This window comes from Barbus barbus, assembly GCF_936440315.1.
Source record: "Barbus barbus genome assembly, chromosome: 37".
In the NCBI taxonomy this organism is placed as follows: domain Eukaryota; kingdom Metazoa; phylum Chordata; class Actinopteri; order Cypriniformes; family Cyprinidae; genus Barbus; species Barbus barbus.
The window spans coordinates 12,497,312-12,518,889 of NC_136715.1; the positions used below are offsets into that span (position 1 = coordinate 12,497,312).

The 21,578-nt window shown below is 36.7% G+C and overlaps 3 protein-coding genes across 3 annotated transcripts; 1 reads left to right on the forward strand and 2 right to left on the reverse strand.

The window, feature by feature from the left end:
- Positions 1 to 342: 342 nt before the first annotated feature.
- LOC306856868 (uncharacterized protein) lies at positions 343 to 11,260 on the reverse strand. Its single transcript, XM_079396391.1, has 17 exons — positions 11,172 to 11,260; positions 10,313 to 10,680; positions 10,057 to 10,194; positions 8,893 to 9,016; positions 8,452 to 8,807; positions 8,272 to 8,354; positions 8,127 to 8,158; positions 7,862 to 8,032; positions 5,146 to 5,208; positions 5,008 to 5,040; positions 4,841 to 4,921; positions 4,437 to 4,601; positions 3,783 to 4,007; positions 3,622 to 3,696; positions 3,337 to 3,429; positions 2,410 to 2,544; positions 343 to 2,327 (listed from the first exon to the last, which is right to left on the reverse strand). Exons 2-17 carry the CDS (start codon positions 10,645 to 10,647, stop codon positions 1,851 to 1,853), a joined length of 2,586 nt encoding a protein of 861 aa, XP_079252517.1. The 5' UTR covers positions 10,648 to 10,680; positions 11,172 to 11,260; the 3' UTR covers positions 343 to 1,850.
- A 630-nt stretch (positions 11,261 to 11,890) lies between these two features.
- Positions 11,891 to 17,135, reverse strand: LOC306856736 (CXXC-type zinc finger protein 1-like). The gene is made up of 14 exons (XM_079396166.1): positions 16,915 to 17,135; positions 16,392 to 16,507; positions 16,201 to 16,301; positions 15,968 to 16,092; positions 15,356 to 15,511; positions 15,144 to 15,281; positions 14,843 to 14,950; positions 14,111 to 14,289; positions 13,795 to 14,002; positions 13,555 to 13,665; positions 13,371 to 13,420; positions 12,927 to 13,023; positions 12,229 to 12,381; positions 11,891 to 12,147 (listed from the first exon to the last, which is right to left on the reverse strand). The coding sequence occupies exons 1-14, from the start codon at positions 16,915 to 16,917 to the stop codon at positions 12,001 to 12,003; spliced, it is 1,692 nt and encodes a 563-aa protein (XP_079252292.1). The 5' UTR covers positions 16,918 to 17,135; the 3' UTR covers positions 11,891 to 12,000.
- A 1,468-nt stretch (positions 17,136 to 18,603) lies between these two features.
- On the forward strand, positions 18,604 to 20,840 carry LOC306857303 (uncharacterized protein; the record flags this gene model as incomplete). The annotated part of the gene is made up of 3 exons (XM_079397183.1): positions 18,604 to 18,715; positions 19,013 to 19,240; positions 20,527 to 20,840. 3 exons carry the CDS (start codon positions 18,604 to 18,606, stop codon positions 20,838 to 20,840), a joined length of 654 nt encoding a protein of 217 aa, XP_079253309.1.
- Between the last annotated feature and the right edge of the window lie 738 nt (positions 20,841 to 21,578).

Below are 21,578 nucleotides of genomic sequence, written 5' to 3' on the forward strand. Positions count from 1 at the left end.
TGAACTATTTAGATAAACTGATTATCTGTTTTGAATATATAATTCACTGTATCTGAATAACATAACAAAAAACTAATATTAATTTTAGATTCAACTTTGCATGAACTGAATGCAGAGGTGCAATTATACTGTGCTGTGGCGCCCCCTTTGGTGCATGTGTGTATTGCATGATACATGATACAGCAGGAGGAAATTTACATGTGGATGCTGCAGCAACTGTATGCTAAAGAGAGTTTTCGTTCAGACATCCGACATAAGTTATGCTTTTTAAAGTCAGGCATTTAAAATAAGTTAATGAATGACTCCTTACAAAAGCAACACACTACAAACAAAAATAGTTTTGGGTTATTTTGCTTTCATTGCACACCATCCATCAAACTAGTGGAAAGAAATAATCCAAAACACACATTCAGGCCCAGTTTCATAGACAGGGTTTAGCCTAAACCAAGATTAGGCCATAGTCCAATTAGGACATTTAAGTAATTTTTATAAACATGCCTTAGAAAAAAGCATTACTGGTGTGCATCTTAAGACAAAACAAAGGCACCGACATGTTTTAAGATCAGTTAGTGCAAGTTTCTTTCAGTTGAAACAGCTCAGATTTACATTTTAGTCTAGGACTAGGCTTAAACCTTGTCTGTGAAGCTGGGGGTTAAACTACTCCACTTGAGTAGCACTTTCACTAAACATTCGTTTGTTGACATATTTGCACTAATTTATGTCATATTTCTTTCCTTTTCTTACTGTTGACAACATAGACATCCAGAATCCCCCAGAATGTAAAACCTTTAACTCTTATATACCAATAAAATACATTTGAGGAAATTTATAATATAAAATTTAATGTATTGTGATTATTTAACTGGCAAAATACGGTGATATCTATTGCCTTGAGCACATAATGCCAGTCATCCAACGGATATGATTTATTAAATAAACCTAAATAAATCAGATTTATATGAAAGCACATACAAACATAATTCAAAGTGTTTTGTAACAGAGAAAACAAATTCTGGAAAGCAAAAGATGTTTATAAAAAAAACATTCTCGCTATTTTTTTTTCTAATTTCTCTGCCATCCCTTGCACTATATACAAAATTGTCTATCCAAAATGAAAGCAGCCTTATCCCATATCATACAGCAAATATTAAATTTTTAACAAACATGGATCTTCCACCTGATTAATGCATTCTGAAAAATCCCCCCTGAGAAGTACATAAGCAGTAACACATGTACAGATATCATTGGTGTGAGGAATTAAACCAAAATGGATGTGAAGCACTATTACAACTTTAGTGCAAGGCAAACTGCTCAATATTTGATTGATTGTGTAAAACATGCCCATTCACTACCTCCATTTATATGACCAGGATTCAATGAGCATCCTTAGCCATAGTAGGTACCAAAACATGTCACATATTCTAGGGTAAAAAATAAAAACAAAAAACATCTACATGTTAAGTGGACACTCATTAAAAGGATAGTTCTCTCAAAAATGAACATTAAGTCATCATTTACTCACCCCGGTGCTGTTTGTTTGCCGTCCACAAAAGAAAGAAGGACATACAACATTAGAACAACACCAGGGTAAGTAAACAATGACGTCATTTTTATTCTTGGGCAAACTATCCTGTTAATATGGGACGTAATATTAGTCCTTTTTTGTGGATTAAAGTAACCAAAAACTGATTCATCAGTCAGTCAATGTAATGCTGGCACCCTTCTGAAAAAACACAAACAAAACAGTGCTCTAATATTTTTATATTAGAGTCGAAATATTCTAGAATAGTTCAAAATTTTAAAATAGATGTATTACTTGAAGAACAATTCCCATGTACAGAATAGTCTCTCTATACTTTTTGTAGAGTTTTGCATTTTTCACAGCATTCTGTTTCTGAAAAAATGAGGAAGTCACAAGTAGCCACCCGTTCAGGAACCACAGGCTCTGACCCAGCCGTGGATTTTTTGTGCCCTGAGCCCTGGCAGACCGAGTACCTTTCTAGGTCCTCGAGGAGGGCAACAATTTCTTTTGTAGTGGTGAGACGATACGGGTGGCTGTCATAGAGTCTGTGGGTGGGCAGGAGTGGCTGTCCCTGGACGCTGATGTGGTAGTGGAAGTTGGGCTCGATATGAATGGTGGTGTCTGCCATAGTGGAGCACTTAGAGCACTGCATCAGCTGTAACTGAGGGCCTTCCACCACAACACAGAACCAGAGGACAGGAAGTACCATGCTACGAAGAGATCTCAGAAGAGGCATCAGTTCATGATTGACGTCGATGCCTTGGATGGTGGGGTCACTGTCTGCCATGCTGAATATCTGAGTGATCTACAAAAGCCAGATGTACATAATCACTGTTACTCCCACGACTTCCCATATCACACACTGTATGCCTAAAACGGCTTCTTACCGACGGGCAAGACTCGTCCTCCTGTTGCTCTTCTTGACATGGTTCCTGACCTGCCGAACCTTGTGATCGATTCCCTACCCTCAAACTGTCTCCAGGGCAGTTTGGTGGAATCGCCATAGGAAGAAACTCTGGTCTCTAAATAAATGGGAAGTGGAAATAAATACATAGTATATACTTTAAAATTTACAATTCAAATAAGTTTGAAAAATAATTCCTATGATGGCAAAGCTGAATTTTAAACATGTTTTGTGTCACATGATCCATCAGAAATCATTCCAATTTGATGCTCAAGTCAGCATTCTTATTATTATTATTATTATTATTATTAATAATGTTAAAAACAGTTGTGCTGCCTAATATGTTTGTGGAAATTGTCATAAAAGTTTTGTATGTTTGAACAAAGTTCAAAAGAATGGCATTTGTTTAAAATAGAAATCGTTTGCAACATTATAAATGTATTTACTGTCACTTTTAATCAATTTATTGCATCCAAAATATTAATTTCTTTAATGTTATTTTTTATTGATGTTCCAAATTTAATTTAAAACATTATCTGAAGGCCATGCATTGCTGTTATTTTCAGACTTGTTTTCTAAAGATAATGTGAATGAAAACTGGACTTTGTCAAGACAACCAAAAATCAATGTAATTACTGAAAAACTGCCTTCTCATTCAGCTTTGAAGTCATCACTTTAAGTCTGCCTTCTGCACCTCATTTTTTCCTCTCTGCGTGGGAATAATATCAGAAGCGAACAGCTATCAAACACTGATTGGTACAACTACAATCTTGAATTTATTTTCACCACCCAACCTAAGGTAAGACAGCACCTCAGATAACCTTACTGGCTTACTGTTTATTTCCCACTTGCTAATCTTTGATTGTTTTTATTTGTTTAAGCTGAAAACAGACAGGCATAAGGACCTTACCGCAGACAAAAGGGCTCTGCTACTGATGCCACTGCCTTGAAGCCCGTTTTCTTTGATCATCTCCGCCCGTCCTATTTGCAACTGGGGGCTCATCTTCTCAAGAGATAGGGATGACAGAAGTGAGATGTGAACATGTTTATATAGGTCTGTTCAAATAAATGCAACACAAACCCAAATAAACTTAGTTATGTCTAGGGAAAACTGCTCTGGGATTCATTCAAGGAATCATTATAACTTGATTAATATCATATGGGTATTATATTCATTTTCATGGTGAAAACATACCTCAACTTTCTGTGGATTGAAGAATGGGATGTTGTTCATCAAATGACTGTTAGCAACATCAGCATAAACATAAGCCTAAATCAACAAAAATAAAACCAAGAAGAAAAGGTTATTGAGAGCAAACCGGAACAAGCGGAAAGGCTTTAAGGACTCTGGAATACCTTTCTGTTGTGATTGGGATGAAGGAGCCTGTTCCGATTCAGCACCTGGGCAACACCCGAGGAAGCCTTTGGCACATACGATTCAGCCTCGTTATCTGAAACCTCAAAATCCCACATATTTTTGGACCTGGGTCTACCACGTCCATATGTGTACCGTGGCCTGCCGTGTGTAACCCAGCCCTGAGAAAAAAGCATCTCCGCTTCATCCATGGGCAGCAAATGCTTCTGTTAAACACAAACATTGAGACAAGATTATCCTTTTTTTGCACATTTACTTAACATATAACAGACATGTAATAATACGGAAGAATCAAAGGATTTAACGGTTTCAATTCCACTAAACTACACTTTGTCATACACTTGTAACAGTACTAGGCTCAGTTTGTTTTTTGATAGATTATTTTAAAAGAACAAGCTTATAGAAGTTCATTTTCATTTTCATTCATTTTCAACGAGTTCAATTCTCACTAAATAGTTAAAATTCATAGTTAAAATGTTATATAATATATTACATAAAAACAAATATTATTATATGAACCAAAAAAAGACAAGATTTAGTGGACAACTAAAGGTTTCAAAATAACGCACCATAAAACCACATTCTCATTCATATGAAAAAGTCAATGCAATTAAAATTATATTATGGAAGCCCACCATAGCCTCTCTTTGGCACTGTCGCAGACGGCATTTCTGTCTTTTTTTATTTCTGCCTCCAAACTTGGGTTTGTCCATGCAAAAATCACAGCTTCCGCAGTCTGTACGGCGAACGCAGCCTTTACACTTCCCACAGGAACGGCGACGTACTTTTGGTACACCCATCTGCAAATCAAGAAAACAAAAATCACTATTTGAAGAATATTCAGGACATTGTTTCAAGTCTCTGAATACATATTTGCAGCTTAAGCCTGAATCATGAAAATTAAAAAAAAAAAAGCAATATAGCCCAACTAAGAAGAGAACAAATACTTGTGAATCTCTTGAAGCAATGTGCATATCTGTGATTAAGGCACTTGGATCATGTTACTGCAGTGTATTTAACTGGCTAGCTAGAACTCTACCTCATCCAGGCCATTGTCACCATCATTACCCCCAAAGAACATAGACAGATCCTCTGAGTCACTGTACTGCAGATAGGAGCTCTGCTTACAGGAAAACAACATTTAGATATAGTTGTTCTACAGTAATCCCTCAGATTACTCAGAGAGATTATTTATAAGACTGTTACCTGTGATTCCTCAAAATCCTCTGAGACTGAGGGCTGAAAAATAAAAGAAGAGGGAGACTGAATGATTAAAACCTCATCACAAGCCTAACGAAGCACTGTGTGAAAAGAAAACTGTAGGTTAAAGCATTTTATGCTCACTTGTGAAATATTTGAAGCTGTGCTTAGTGATCTGGCCGTGTTTGGAAACTGCCACTCTGATGCCTGTGGATTAGATAAAGGCGAGTAAAGATTATTTGATCATTAGACACAAAGGGTAACTCAGAAAGTTACTGTTCAAAGGTTTGAGGTCTGTAAGATTTTTTCTTTTTTAAAGAAATTAGCATTTTATTCAGTGAAGACATTTATATTTTTACGAAAAATAAATCCTGTACTTTTGAATTTATCAAAGAAACCTTAAAAAAAATAAAAATAAAATTATTACCGGAGGACCAAATCAGCATATTAAAATGATTTCTGAAGCTGCTCAGAATTCTGTTTATCACGGGAATAAATTGTGTCTTAAAATATATACAAGTAGAAAACTGTTTAATTATTAAAATTATAATAATATTTAACAATATTACCATTTTTACTGTATTTTCAAACAAATAAATATAGTCTTGGTGGGCATAAAAGACTTTCTTACCAACCCCAAACTTTTCAACAATTAAGTAATTCATGAAAATGTGTGGATTTCATTGTGTATTTCATTTATGACACAAATGCCATGTGAAAACAAAAGTAAAATGTAAAAAGACACCAGAGGGGGGAGTACAAAACTGAGGTTCTGACAAAGTCAGTCACCCGGATCCTGTCTGTATCCAGCCCAGATGGTGGATCAGCACCTAGAGATGACCTCCACAACCCTGAATGTCAGCGGATCAGGACAACTAGATGAGCTCCAGAGACAGATCCCCAGTGAAGACTTTGTCTCCTAGACGGCCATCGGGACAAGACCTCGGGAACCAGATGCGTCTTCAGCACAAACTGCTGATTTCTCTAGCCCCTGACTAAGCCTGGTTTCTCCCAAGGTTTTTTCTCCATTCTGTCACCGATGGGAGTTTTGTTTCCTTGCCTCTGTCGCCTCTGGCTTGTTTAGTTGGGGATACTTAATTTCCAGCGATATCATCCACTTGATTGCACAGATACTATTAGAATTGAACTGAGCTGGATGCTGACATCACTGAATTCAATGATGAACTGCCTTTAACTGAAAATTGAGTGTTTACTTTTGTAATTTTGCATTACCGAAAAACTATTTTCCTATTTGATACTGTAAAGCTGCTTTGACACAATCTGTATTGTTAAAAGTGCTATATAAATAAAGGTGACTTGACTTGACAAAGCCATCAAACAGAACAGATTATTAAAAACAACCTAAATGCCCTTGGTTTGACAAAGGTCGACAGATTGTTCGGCCGGCTGATTAATCGGGCTGATTTTTGGCATTTTTTTTATTAAGTGGTATCAGCCGATTGTGCTGCAAATTAGGCCTATTTATAGGCAGGCGCATCTGCGGGCAGCCAAGCGTTGTTGTGGAACGCCGTACCAGAGAATCTCTCTCTCCCTCTGAGGCTGCGTGAGACAGAGCAGCTGAGCTCACACTCTGCAGGAGCGCCTTGTTCACACACAGCTTCAACTAATGATGGCAGGGCAAAACAGACCGTTTCGTAAGCGTTATTGCATTTTATTCCGACTAGAATTGTTGCCGGAAAGTTATAATATTCTGCAGTACAAGTCATTTGCATGTGAAAGTAGAAACTCTGACAAATTCTGACAAAACTTCTGGGCTGATTAAAACGTGCACATTAACTTTCCTAATGAAATGCGTCTTTGGGTCCAACAATAGCCTCCATGATGTCTTCCTCAAAATTAAAAATGTAGCGCAGGTGTTTTTATATTAATGTATCTTCGAAAAGAACCGACCGTCTTCATATAAGCTTTGATGTCATTTTCATTTAGTCTTTCCTGTAATTTCCTGTAGTGTTCGTGAATGCAGTTATTTGATTACAGCCGTTACCGGGGAAACCGCTATATCTTCCGCTCTAGCAGCGCCTCTTGCTGGCAGAGAATTAATTTGCAATTGCAAATCTGTGGGAAAAGCTGGTGTCTATCAGCAAACAAACAAAAAGCATGCTTCCGAACTGTTTTGAGAAGGTGCTTAAGTTTTGAGCAATGTATTACTACTATGATTTATGCTACTACAGGAAGTCGTGGCCTAATGGTTAGAGAGTCTGACTCATAATCCAAAGGTTGCAGGTTTGAGTCTCGGGCCGGCAGGGATTGTAGGTGGGGGGAGTGAATGTCCAGCACTCTCTCCACCCTCAATACCACAACTGAGGTGCCCTTGAGCAAGGCACCGAACCCCCAACTGCTCCCCGGGCGCCGCAGCATAAATGGCTGCCCACTTCTCCGGGTGTATGTTCACGGTGTGATTGTATGTGTGTGCACGTTGGATGGGTTAAATGCAGAGCACGAATTCCGAGTATGGGTCACCATACTTGGCAGTATGTCACTTCACACTTCACTTACTACTACTACTACTACTACCATTACTATCTTGTAACCTGCAATAATCATTTACTCAAACTCTCTTTTATGAAAATCGGCCAAACATATCGGCCCCCAAAAAAATCAGCATCATATATCAGCCGCCCTGATTTCTAAGTATCGCCATCGGCCAGAGAAAAACCCATATCGGTCGACCTCCAGTTTGACATTGCAAGTGTAGGCAAAGGTTTGAACACTTTCTAAAGAAACCTTATTATTTAGAATATTGTAATAGTTTAACTATATTATTATTCTTACACAAATGTCCTTACATAACATAGAATATCATCTACTGAAAGAAAAAAAGAAAAGAAAAAAAAGTTACCTTTACAGCCCTGTCTTTACGGATGGGGCGCAAACACTTCCGTTTGCGACACTTAACAACTTTACGAGAGTGGATATTAAGTCGAAGGCGTAGCCGACCATTTCTGCAACTAACACATTTTCCACAGTCCACGGTATTTTGGCAAGCCCGGCATCGGCCACATGGAACCCGCTAAGAAAAAACAACAACAAATGAATGTGTTTTTTATTTGCAAGGCAACATTTCAATAAGCCAAAAAAATAAAAGAATAAAAATAAAAACATACCTTTTTGTAGGGTTTTCTTTGTCTTACTATTGCTAAACCAACAGAGAGAAAAACAACAACACAAACAACAACAATGTTACCTGAAATACACTTTTGCTTACTTGCACTCACAAAATTGAAAATAAATGACTATATTTTGACTTACATGTGTCACCCTCTGGCCTGCAATTCTGGCACAAAGTTTGTCCCTCTTCAAAAGTATAGGTTTTATTACATTTTAGGCAGACACTGAGTACAACCAAAAAGAACAGAGTGAAGAAAGATATTATCACCACTGTTTTTGACATTTAGGCTATAGTGTAAGAAAAAAAAAAACACTGCCTACCCAAAGAATTTTTTTGGATTTCCACTGGCACCATTGACGGGCCTATCTGGGGCCACAGACACTGAAACGCCCAAAGGAGGAGGAGGAGTTGGATTCGCAGAATCTTCAGTCAGATCAACAGTAAGTTGTGCAGCGGCACTTGGTAAAGCCGTATCTGTCTCAGGACTAGCATAGGTACTGCATTTTGGCGTGGTCACTGTATTGGCACCCTTTTGGACTGAATATGAGCTGAACTTCGGAGCTGTCCCGTAGCTGAGACTAGCTGAGGATCCTGGATTCCCGCCGCCTGTATCTGCCAATTCATTTGGAAAACCAGGTACAGAAAAGTGTGCCTGGGGAGAATCCAGTTTCTTTCTCTATAGAGACCAGAACGTAGTTATTAGTAGGAAGTATGTGAATAAATTGAAGCCAAAAATGAAGAGAGCATGCTAAACATCTCACCTTTCTTCTTCGAGGCCCTTCACCAAGAAACTGGCCCGTTTTAAAATCAAAATTTTTGAGGTCCACAGATTCACTTATATATTTCACAAGCTCAACCCTACTTCTTACTTTATGACCTCTTGGACTGAAAGGAAAAAAATAATAATAAAATGAATGAGTGATGCAAAATGAAAGTGCCACACAGTAATCCTTTAGCATTACACCATTTACTCACCAATGGATCCTCTGCAGTGAATGGATGCAACAGTCTAAACAGCTGAGTCTAAACAGCTGATAAAAACATCACAATAATCCACACGATTATGTCAATTAACATCTTGTGAAGCGAAAAGCTGCATACTTGTAAAAAATTCATCAAGACATTTAACTTTAAAGACATTTAATTTAACAAGATATTTAAAAAAAAAAAAAACAATCTTTCCCTCTATCTATCTCTCCTTCCCTTACTAGCTTGTACTTATTTGAACAATGACTGAGAGACTTGGTATTACGAGCACTTCCTCTGTCTGATTGCCTCTTCAAGATGAATCGCTTTTTGTATTCCCCAATTGGATAAAAGCGTCTGCAAAATGACTAAATGGAAATGTAAATCTTCAAACCATTGCTTCTTGTTAAAATACGAGTCCTTTATCCATAATATTGCTTTTTTTTCCAGTGAAATAACACATCTCGTTAGAATTAGGAGAGAAATATGCACAGATCAAGGAACATTTACAAGCAAAAACTGTCCAAAACAGTTCTAAGCAAATATGTTTTCAATATTTTGATGGGAGAGGACAAAAGCGGATGTACTTTTTCACTGGAGGAAGTGTTATTATACTCACATTTTGGCCACAAGCAGTGGTGTAACATTAAAATGCCTTACAAACATGCAGCTTTTAACTTCACAAGACATTAATTGATAAACTGGAATTGTGTGGATTACTTGTGGATTGTTGTGATGTTTTTATCAGCTGTTTGGCCTCTCATTCTGACGGCACCCATGCGTTCACTGCAGACGATCTATTTGTGAGCAAGTGTTGTAATGCTAAATGTGTGCAAATCTGTACAGATGGAAAAAGCGCAAACTCATCTACATCTTGAATGTTCTGTGGATGAGTACATTTTTAGCAAATTTTTATTGCTGGGTGAATTATGCCTTTAATTGAGCCGTTTTTATGATACCTCATGTAGTATGTATCACTGCGTCCTTCACTGGTGCCTGACCGACGAAAAACCTGTTTGCGTTTCCATCCTTGCCCTAATGACGGCCAATCTTCCCAGTCTTCATCTACCTCGCATTGTGCTCTCCTTCTCGGTCTCCTAGAAGAAAAAGTAAAACATACATCTGTTTTAGCTTAAAAAAAAATAGTGAAGTGCATAAAAGAAAAATGTATTCATTTTCTATAACTCAAAATTTGCTGTGAGGTCATGTACATACCCAACACCTCTGCCACCTCTCTCTCCAGTGCTTTTCCTAACACTAACCACACTCCCGCTCCATTCACTCCCCGCAAGACTCTCTACTTCTCCATCAACACTCTGGGAATCATCACAGTCTTCTTCCAGTGGCTCCAACCAGTCACAAGGTGGTTTGTCGACGTCTTTTGAAGACTCACCCTCCTTCTCAGTTACAGCTCCCTCTTTGTTTTTATCTGTGACATGATTCTGAATGTCTGTGCTTTCTGTGGACTCTTTGCTTTCCTCTGTATTTGCATCTTTGACTTCGGTTGTAGGTTCTGCAGGTGCCTCAGCAGCAACTTTCTCTGTTTCCATGTTAGTAAAGCCTCCCTGTTCTTCTTATTACAGCTGCAATAAGGAAATACACATTAGTGGGGCTACACTCAGATAGTGTTGTCAGCAGCAAACAATCCTTGTTTAGTTCTTCTACCTTCCAGCACTGTAAATCATCTACTTTTTGACCCTTCATTATAATAACGTTGAAGTACCTGAATAATCCCTTTGTAATTATGTTATGCATTCAGCTCAGACACCTGCAACTGAATCCAACAGTCAGCTGACTGTCTATTGTTGCTCTTCGTATCAATACCAAACGTTTTATCTATTAAACCACGACTTTTCATGCAGAAAATGCTGTCTAGGTAGTCAGCAAACTAGGTTTTGAGACACAGCCTAACACGTATTAGCGTCAATACTTAGCGTGATAGCTAAAGTGTTAGCCAACGCGAAATGACAGTAAATAAAACAATTATTGAGATTTACCAGGACTGTTTGCTGTTTTTAACGGTCATGTTGAACTAAAATCATAAATACTACCCCGCCATTTTTAAAAAACCTACCTGTAAACCCTTCCACAATCCTCACATTGATATATTTTAAATACTGATACAGGAGAGGGACCGGAAGTGCAGTTGTAACCCGGAAACACGTGACTCGAGCATTTTGAATAAATAAAGCTCCCTGCTCACGTCTCTAAAAGCTAGATTGATGTTGTGCTGCTTGATGTAACAGTTACGTCTTTGTGCGTTGTACTACTCGACAGATCTTACATTTAACAAAATTGCACATGATAGAATTTTTTCAAACATCCGATTACATTGGTCAAAAGTTGAACAAATAACATGAATCTCTGAATTTCGTCGTATTTTTATATTTTGCTTTTCATAAATGGTATTTAATAATATATATTCATCATTCAATTTTTCTGACTTTAGATCCCACGGTATAAGTTATACGATACATTGAAAAACTGCTATTAATTCCTAGACGTGGTAATAAAAATACCTTTTATAAAAAAAAAAATGGTTAACTAAAGAGTAGGCAAAAATACTTCACATCATGAAACTTAAATTTTTTTTAATTCTATTGTGTAATTTTATAAGTCTAATTGTTATTTTGTCTCTCTTCTGAAAGCTTGTTTTACCAAGACAAATTCCTTGTGAGCATACTTGCTCATATATCAATATAGCACAAATAAAAATATCTAAAATGAAAGCAAGAAACCTAAGGATCACAACAACAACAAAAAATATATATAGTAAATAAATCAATGCAGACTGAAGGAGACGCATGGAGAGAGATTTAATATGACATCCAAATAGTGACAAATATACAATATGAAAAGTATACAAATATAAAATAATTTTTGAGCACAGATTGTTGACATGGCTATCTGTCTTTGTTGCTGCGGAGGTCATTGGTCAGAGGGTCATGCTGGATGGTTTGGTGGAGCATCAGGGCCAATAGTCCTGCTCTGTTGGTCATGGCCGTCCTCACATTGCGTTCTTGCTCAAATAACTCATCCAGCTTGTACCACTGTTTGGAGGGGAAAAATATGAGTTATATAAAACTGAATTAAGATTACACTGAAAATAAGTTTTGAAGAACTTGGCTGACCACTCTGACACGCTCCAGGTCCACCTCCGCCCGTCTGAGCTTCTCCCAGCAGTAATGCTTGTTGCACTTGCGTTTCGAGACCCTGCAATACTCTCCAGTCGGCTCAAACACATTACGTACTAGTGGACATCCGCACACCTCATCTGCTGGGACCTGAGAAGAGAGAAACAGTGAACGCAAATCCTGTTATGAAGAGATGCCTGAAGACACGTTAGATCCCCCTTATCAGACACACCCAATTCAGGTCTTGCAGTCTCCACTAATGAGCTGATGAGTTGAATCAAGCACATTAGATAGACAAACAGGTTTGAAAAAGCTTGGTTTAGGGGGTGTTTATAGGGCACCATTTTCAACTAAAAACTGAAAACTTTATATGACTTTTGACCATTCATTTGCATGACAATAGAGCATTTTTGAAAACAATACGTTCTGTGCTATTTTTTTACAGTCTATGGTTCTGTGTCGTTTCTGTATAAAATGTAGAATCGCCAACTGCTGGCCTGGCATAAATACTACAGTGTCTTCAGTCATTTTGTGGATCCGTGTGAACGGGGGTCGTTTTGACAGTGTTGTTGTCTATATGTGAAACTTTTCAAAAATGCAAAGGAAAAACTTTTCCATTCTCAGTACAATCATTGTTGTGTAAACATACCCTTAGTTTGAGCAGAAATACTGTGAGACCATCACTAAACTCTCACCTTTGGATCTCTGGAATGTTCTGGACATAAAACTTGGAGTCTCTTGCAGTACGTTTTACTCTGAGGGTTGTAAACGTCACAGAAGAGTCTTGTTGCCCTATTAGAAGAGAGAGAAAAAAAATTATATATATTATATATTTAAAAGATAAATATTAATTTTATTGTTTTGAGCCTTGCCATAAAAAAAGAAGAAAATCAATTAAGATGAAAAACCATTAGTGAAGTACTTGATTTACTGTATACATTTGTAAAAAAGTAATTATCAAAAATTCCAAAAAAATAACAATTGTATTATATACACCATAAGGTTTTGGTCAAACTCTGCCCATCCATAAAGCAAGTAAAGGAAGCATAACAAGAAAACTAAGTGACCGAAGGCTATACATACATATTCAGTCAAAGCTGCTGTACTGTATAATAACAACTGATATACAGCCCACTTACCCTTCTATTCTGGTTGGGAAAATGGAACCGAAAGAAGTCTGGCTTTCATACTGTTAAAATAATAAATCAAGTGTTAGTGTAATACAAACAAAAACATTTTTAAGAGATGCCACCTGGGACAACAAATCCACTATTCAATAAATCGCTGATCAACAAATAGGCTCAGAAAACAAAATATATTCACCTTGGCATAACATCTCTCCATATGCCTCAGCGCCACCTTGGGGTTAATAGGGTGACTACAGGACACACAGAAGATCTGAAGGTCTGTGTCCTCACTGTCCGTTTCATTCACCTGCAAGACAGGACATTAGCTAGCTCACACTAATAAACATGTGAGATCCCTGAAACACACAAATTCCACCTTATACTAATCACTCAAAATTCAGTGACATTAGCATAAGAAAGTTTGCTGGAAACTCACATCCTCATCCTGCTGGACCACCTGCTGCTTGGCTTTGGCAATGATGCCCTCGAGCTCGTGGAAACGGCGCTCCATCTCGGCGAGGCGCATCCGTGCAGCCTGCTGCTCCCTGCGGATGCGCTCCAGCTGTTTTTTGCCCTGTTCCTCAGCGATGCAGGGGCTCTGTTGCCACTGCTGGATGCGCTGTGGGAGGATCTCGTAGATGCGGCTGCACCAATAAATCAATACAATCTTTTCAAAACACATTAAACTGGTATTGGTATAACATTGCGTGACTGTTCCATGCTGGTTGGCTGCACTTAATGAAATAACCTACTTGGCGGCCAGCTTCATGCCACAGTCCTCGGAGCAGTATTTTGAGTTTGGACGTGCTGACTCGATACAGTTCGGCCCCAGACACTGTTGCATGTCTCCTCCATGTCTGCCATCTCCCCTCTCGCTGTGTCTCAAACGATCACGGTGCTTCTGTTTCTGCTTGTGGCGACGGGACTCTTTCTGCGAAAGATGAGCACAATTATGGGATGAGTAAACAATTCTGAAGAATGTTGGAAAGCAAATAGTTTCTAGTCCTCACACTAGCCTCACAAATTACATTTGTGATGCTCCCAGTCAAAAAATGACCAGCCTACAAAAAATTGCTCAAATTTGTATTTACGGTATAATATTACCAAATATTGGTTTTAATCTTTTTATCAACTTTCTTTTAATTAGCACAGGTTTTATATTTCTTTTTGGAACTGATTGACTGTAGGCCTCTCTAAACATTAATCTTTTACACCACAGCTTTTAAGTGAACATTGCCATAATTCCGCATGATTAATACTTTTCTCATTCAAAATTGAGGTGTGTAAGAACAGATCAAGGAGACCAACAATCAACCAGTTCCAAAAAGAAATACAAAACCTGTACACACTGAAAGAAAAGCTGACAAAAAGACAGATTTGGTGATGATATAGCATATTGAGAAATTTAGAAGCAATTTTGGACCAGGAACATCAAATTTGGTAAAGGAATGTCAGCACAGAACAAGGGTTAAGGAACAGTGTACCTTTTTGTCAAATTTTTTGTCTCTCCTCTTGACGTGCTTGACTTTTATAGCTTTCTTCCGTGGGACAGGGCTGTAAAGTGGGCCATCTTCATCATCACTGCCCCATGACTTAAAAAAAAGAAGAAGGGTTAAGTTTATGAATGCAAGACCTATAGCATCATGCCCATCAAGCATAAAGGTTAAAATATATATATATATATATATATATATATATATATATATATATATTATAACCTGACAAGAGTTCAAAGAAATGTATATACTAAGTGGTTGTGGTTGAGCTACAGCAATTAGCAGTTACCGCATTTCTGTCCTTGTAATGCTCATATGGCTCCATATCGTTCTCATCATAATCATCCAAGTATCTTCTTTTCCTGTGCATTATATTGTCCTTCCTTTCACACAGAGAAAACTCCTCGTCTCGAACACGCAGCATTTTCTGCAAAAACATTGTGAGAGAAAATTAACTACAAAACAAAAACAAAATAATAAACCACTTAAATAGAAACTTACTCGTGCACGGACAACACACTGCCTTAGACGACATTTTTGACGAATCTTGTTTGGGCCGCCAAATTTCTTCATGTCTTTACAGAAGTCGCATTGACCACAGTCCTCCGTCCTAGTGCAGGGTTCACATTCACCACACATTCGGGCAGAGCGCTTCACCTGGAATGCAGTATGTGACAATAATATTTTTTATCTTTTATTCTTTAATAAATGTAATAATTACATGCAGGTTTACTGGATGTTCCAATGTATATTTAAGGGCTGGAGGATTTTTATATTTTATAAAGCTTTATTTAATTTAAATGTATTAAATTAATTTTATTAGTTTTTTTATTAATTTTCTTTGAATTTTGTTTTAAAATAAATCAAGTTCCAGAATAGTCAAAAATCAAAATAATCAAATGAGATTAAATATGATTTTTGAAGTATTTAATTCAGTGCATATTTCAGGGCACTATTCCATGGTAATTATTCATTTAAAAAGTAGTTTTTTTCTAGGAAAATAACTATGGTAATATATATACCAAGTTTTGATCAAATTACCCACTTATAATGCAACAGAGAAAGTGACATCATAAAAGGCAAACTTTGATGGTAAACTTGAGAAACACTAACTTTAGATCCTCGCCGCTTATCGATCTTGTACTCTGGAGTGCTGGATCGTTTTTCAGCTCTCTCTGGCTCAACATCTTTATCGCGGTTCTTTTTCCGATACCGTATTGAAAGAGAAGGATCCAATTCTAAGAGATGAAGAATATTTTAGAATGAATTAACACAAATTCTAACACAACATATTATGTTCAAGTGCATGTTTAAATATTTTGAGGTGAAAGTCTTTAGTCACTGACCCTGACACTGCCGGCAGTACCACTCCCTGATCGCTTTGGCCATCTTCTCGGTCACATTTATACAGTGACCATGGAACCACTCATTGCAGTTGTCACAACCACTAAGGGAAAAAGGATTTGATGAAATATTAAGCACTCTGTTTGGACACATACACTGTTATGTGATACTTGGTTGGAGAGATTTGTCTTACATCATGAAGCAGTTTATGTCTGGTTTACGACAAATGCAGTAGAGAGGAGCATTCTCTGCATCTGCTACAGTGTTGTCCATAGCTGGAGTCTGGTCTATATCAGACATCTCGCTGTCCTATAACGACAGAGGCAATACAATGAAAATATCGACACACCAGTTAGCTAATAACGGGAAAGTGTTTACAAATACATGAACTATAACAAGCTACACTTAATGGAAATATTAACAGATTCAAAGACGATGGCATCCCACACTGGAAATTAGAAGCAATAAAAAAAAATAAAGATATTCATTTGACACAAAAAAGTACTTATTTACGTGTTTTGACCACAGTTCAAAATCAGTAAGTCACAATATATGTTAGCATGATAGCACACTTGTTAACAACAAAATCGATTACGTTATTTACTCTTGTTTACGATACAGTTAGTTAAATAATGCGTTTAGAGAATTTATTTTTGTTTTATTTTGACTACTCAAAATGCAGCTAAAATGCTATCAAGTCATAATAGCAGACTTACCATCGCTGCTCCCCGCCTTCTGGAAGATCCGATCAGAGTAAATGAGGACTGATTAAGAGAATATTTCACTGAATAAACACGTCTGTATCCTGAATGATAACAGTAAAATTCCTAACACAATACTGAGAATTGGACCGATATTATAAACCTTACAGTTATTACATAGATCACTGGCTAACAGCGTCTCTTCTGTCTGTTTTGGGCTGAAGGTTGCTTGTCATAATAAAAGTCCTTACCGGGAAAACGCTATGTTCATTTTCTGAGTCGTTTACAGACGAAGTAGATTCTGTGGTACAATACCTAACAATCAATGTGTTTTATAATAAACAACAGCAATAATAGCAATAAAAACAACAACAATATTAACAAGGATACACATTATTATTAATATTAATATTAGTAGTAGTAATTGTATTATTATTTATTTAAATAATTGTTGTAAATATATTTTATTGAATTTATGTATTGGTAGGGGGTGTGGTGCATGTGCGTCCTCTCAGTCTCAACACTATGACATGCTAACGAATGTATAATGATCAGGCAAAGTAACTGCCCCTACAGAGCAAGTAAGAGAAAATCAATCTGGCATCTGACGGACGATGGGATGAATGTGGTGGTGAAGGTTAGTACATTTTAATTTTGTAATTTTAAAGTTGAATGATCATACATAACAATAAAAAAAAATATTTTATATGGTATAACTTATGGCAATCGTAGAAAACAAGTCGGAAAAGGACGCACCTTACATATATATATATATAAACATACGATTTTTTACCAAAACAAAAACAAATATTAAAAATATAACATCAGTGCTGCTGAAATATGTAGGTCCTATCTGTATAAATTTGGCGACACACTACTGCAGTATATTGTTTACTTGATGAAAAGGTGGTCAGCTGTGTTTTATGATAATAATTTGGTCCTCAATTATCTTTGGTGACATTTGAGAATTTGTAATGTTGAATTATTTGTGATGAGAAATTAATATTATAGCCTACATATAATATTATAGCCTGAACATTTTGTTTTAATATCTATTGTATTTGAATTCATTTATATCTCAATGAATATCCTGCAAAATTGAACCGTTCTCTATTTTTTCAAAACAGGCTTTTGAGATCTGCTTGAAAATAAGTTTTCTTGGCATCTCTCTGACTCAAGGTAAGCAAACATTGGACTAATAGGTTGCTGAAATTTATTGCCCTCTTTACATCTAAGATGCCTCTTATCCCTGTCGCGCAATATGTTCGCCAAATGGATTGAGATTCATAATAGATTAATGACTCTGGCACTTTTTGCTCCATCAGTACTTTTTATGCTAGGCTTTGTATTTTTTGTATATATATATATAAAATACTTTATATACTTTGTGCACATCAAATGTATAACTCTAAAATGAATGTCATCAGTAAAAGTAGTCATGTTTGTCACAAAACAGGAAAAGTGAAACACATTATTAACTGTTAGTTCCGTAACATATCAACATGTCAAGTGATCAGTTAGCTTTCTCCCTCTACAGTATTTCACCATTAGTATTTCAAATATGCCACAGACTATATAGCACATCTCTTTTCTTTGCTTCCTGTGTTTGAATATTTAATGATATAGTTAATGCTCTGGCATTTTCACTCTACATCTTGACACTTATTCTTCTTGTTGTGAATACAGTGAGAGGAGTTTGAAAAGATGGACTGTGACCTTGAGGATGAACACGGCGGCCGGTCACCAACTGCATCAAACTTTCGTGAAGATGAGCTGCAAAATAATTCAATTCACAGTGCAACTTTTCAACACACTGGTAAGACTTTCCCGTTCTCTTTTAATACTTCAGTATAGAGGAAAAGAGCATCTAATAGCGTGGTTTATTTATTTTACAGAGTCGTCTGAAGTAAAAGACTTGGAATCTACTAGAACATGTCTAAAGGATAATGAACTATCACCAACTGATGAACTTTCTGGGAAGGAAAACTTATGTCGTATTTCCCCTCTTAGCAAATCAAAACCACTAGCATTTGGTAAATATCCTTTACACTACCATTCATTAAACTAACATCCAAATAGCTTTATTATTATAATCTCCATTTTTGTTACATAGATGTGCATATCAAAGAAGTCCCAGCAGATGTGAAAAAGCCGTTTCAGAATGTTCTGAACCCACCCGGCAGTGACACGAGTGATGCTTTTCCCGTCTGCGTTCAACTTCCCACAAACCATCTTAAAAAGTCACATATCAGCGCTTATAAAACAACACACCGTCACCGCAAAATCAGCCGGTCCTCCACCTCCACATTGAGTCGTACGAGCCTGAAAACCCCTGTCGAAGGTAAGCAACACCTCAAATTACATTTGACTCAATGAAATGAGGGATTCAATTTTTATGACTTCTAATGCATTATAGATGCTGAAATCCTCGCTATATGTCTGACGAGCTTTCCCGCTTCCTGTCATCTTTTATCATAATTATGATGATAAATTGATGAGGATGCACACCAGACTTTTTTGATGTGGTGCTGATTAGTAGTATAAAGGCTCTTAAACTTACAAAACAGGATAGCAGTTTTATGATGAGCAACACTGTCAGCAAAGCTGCTTTATTTGTGGTTACCGCATCAATATTTTGTCAGTGATTCAGCCATTAATGGAATATTCTAGGTTGAAAATTTGCTGAAAATATACTCACCCTCAGGCTATCCAAGATGTAGATGAGTTTGTTTCTTCATCACAACAGATTTGGAGAAATGTACCATTACACCTGGTCACCAATGGATCCTCTGCAGTGAATGGGTGCCGTCAGAATGAGAGCCAAACAGCTGATAAAAACATTACAATAATCCACAAGTAATCCACAAAACTCCAGTTGATTAATTAACATCTTGTGAAGCGAAAAACTCATAGTTTGTGAGAGAAATCATAAAGACATTTTAACTTTAAACCATTGCATGTTTTAGTCTATAAATGGTGCTTGATCTGAGCACATTTCTCTCCTAAATCACACTAGATGACTTTTTACTGGAGAAACCATTATTATGGATAGAGGAAGTTAAAATCCTAATGATGGATTTGGCTGTTACAAACAGGCAGCTTTTCACTTCACAAGATATTAATTGATCGACTGGATTTGTTTGGATTACTTGTGGATTGTTGTGATGTTTTTATCAGCTGTTTGGACTCTGATTCTGACGGCACCCATTCACTGCAGAGGATCCATTGGTGAACAAGTGATGCAATGCTACATTTTTCAAATCTTTAGGTGAAGAAACAAACTCATCTACAATTTGGATGAGCTGACGGTGGGTACATTTTCAGTAAATTTGAATTTTTAGTTGAACTTTTCCTTTAAACACCTCGCAGCTCAAATAATACACAAGATTTAACAGAATTAATGTAAGTGCTTTTACAAAATTATAAGCTGATTCATAAGGCCTCATATACTTTTAATGTAAATGCCTCATCATAACCTTAATGTGTGAAAAAACAGATACGAGTTGAAATTTTTTATTTTTTTTTGTGGGAATCAACATTATGCCACAGATGTCGACTATCTTGTATTGAATAAACATTTAATCTGAAAAACTTTTTCTTTTTTTTGCTTTTTCCTTGCACTTCTAGACCTGTGTGCATCCTTTCTCTTGGCGTGTTTGTTCTGCAAGTTTTGGGATTGCGTGCTGTCCGTTGGTGACGGATGTCAATACTGTGTGGCCTCTATCTGTTCGTCCTTCTGCTCTAACGCATGCTGTTGCGACCCTTCCTATCTGGAGGACTTTATAGATTTTTGCCCATGTTGCAGCTGCACTGAATACATGGAGGCGTGCGGCTGTAGTTGTGGAGAAAACTCCTTTGACTGCTCCATTTGTGATCTCTGTCAACAGACAACTGAGTGTCTGGAACTAGGCATGGAACTCTCTCAGCTTCTGTTTCACTAGCTGCTCATGAGATCTCACACTCATTTATGTACTGCTCATGACAATCACATAAAGCTGGAATGGAATGTAGCAAATGTTATGTGCTGATTTCTCAAGCATGTAAATCTGCTGGTTGATTATGTCTGTGATACTGCACGCCTGCATTTGACACTGCATTAGAGGAAAAAAATCATATGCTGTTTACATGTCACCTGAACCAGATGATATTGAAATGGTGAGAAGTTTTGTTTTAACTGTACAATTTGAGATTAAATATTTGTAGAACTCTTATTAACTTTGTAAATCAACTAAATTTATTTTTTACATTATATATATATATATATATATATAAAATGAAAAAAATAGCTTTTATTGGCTAATTTTGTTATGCAACAAATTCATGATATGATTTGGCAATGTGAGATTGCATTATACTAAACATTATGCTATATCCTGTCCTTGAATTAAAAATATAAAACGGCTGTCTTCATTTTTTTAAAGCTCCTTTGTGTGAAATGGATATGAGTCAATGTATATGAAGAGTTTATTTACAAAAACAGATAACTCTGTTTTTATTAATTTTCATAAATCATGTTTTTATTGTGTTATCTGTATTTTTTAGTTATTATTATCTAATCAAAACAACCCAGCTGCAGTTTGATTTATATTAATTGGAATGCAGGATAAAGAAAAAAAAAAAGATTTTTGAACATTTAAAAAAAACGTAGTTATCTCTTTTTGCAAATGAAATCATATGTA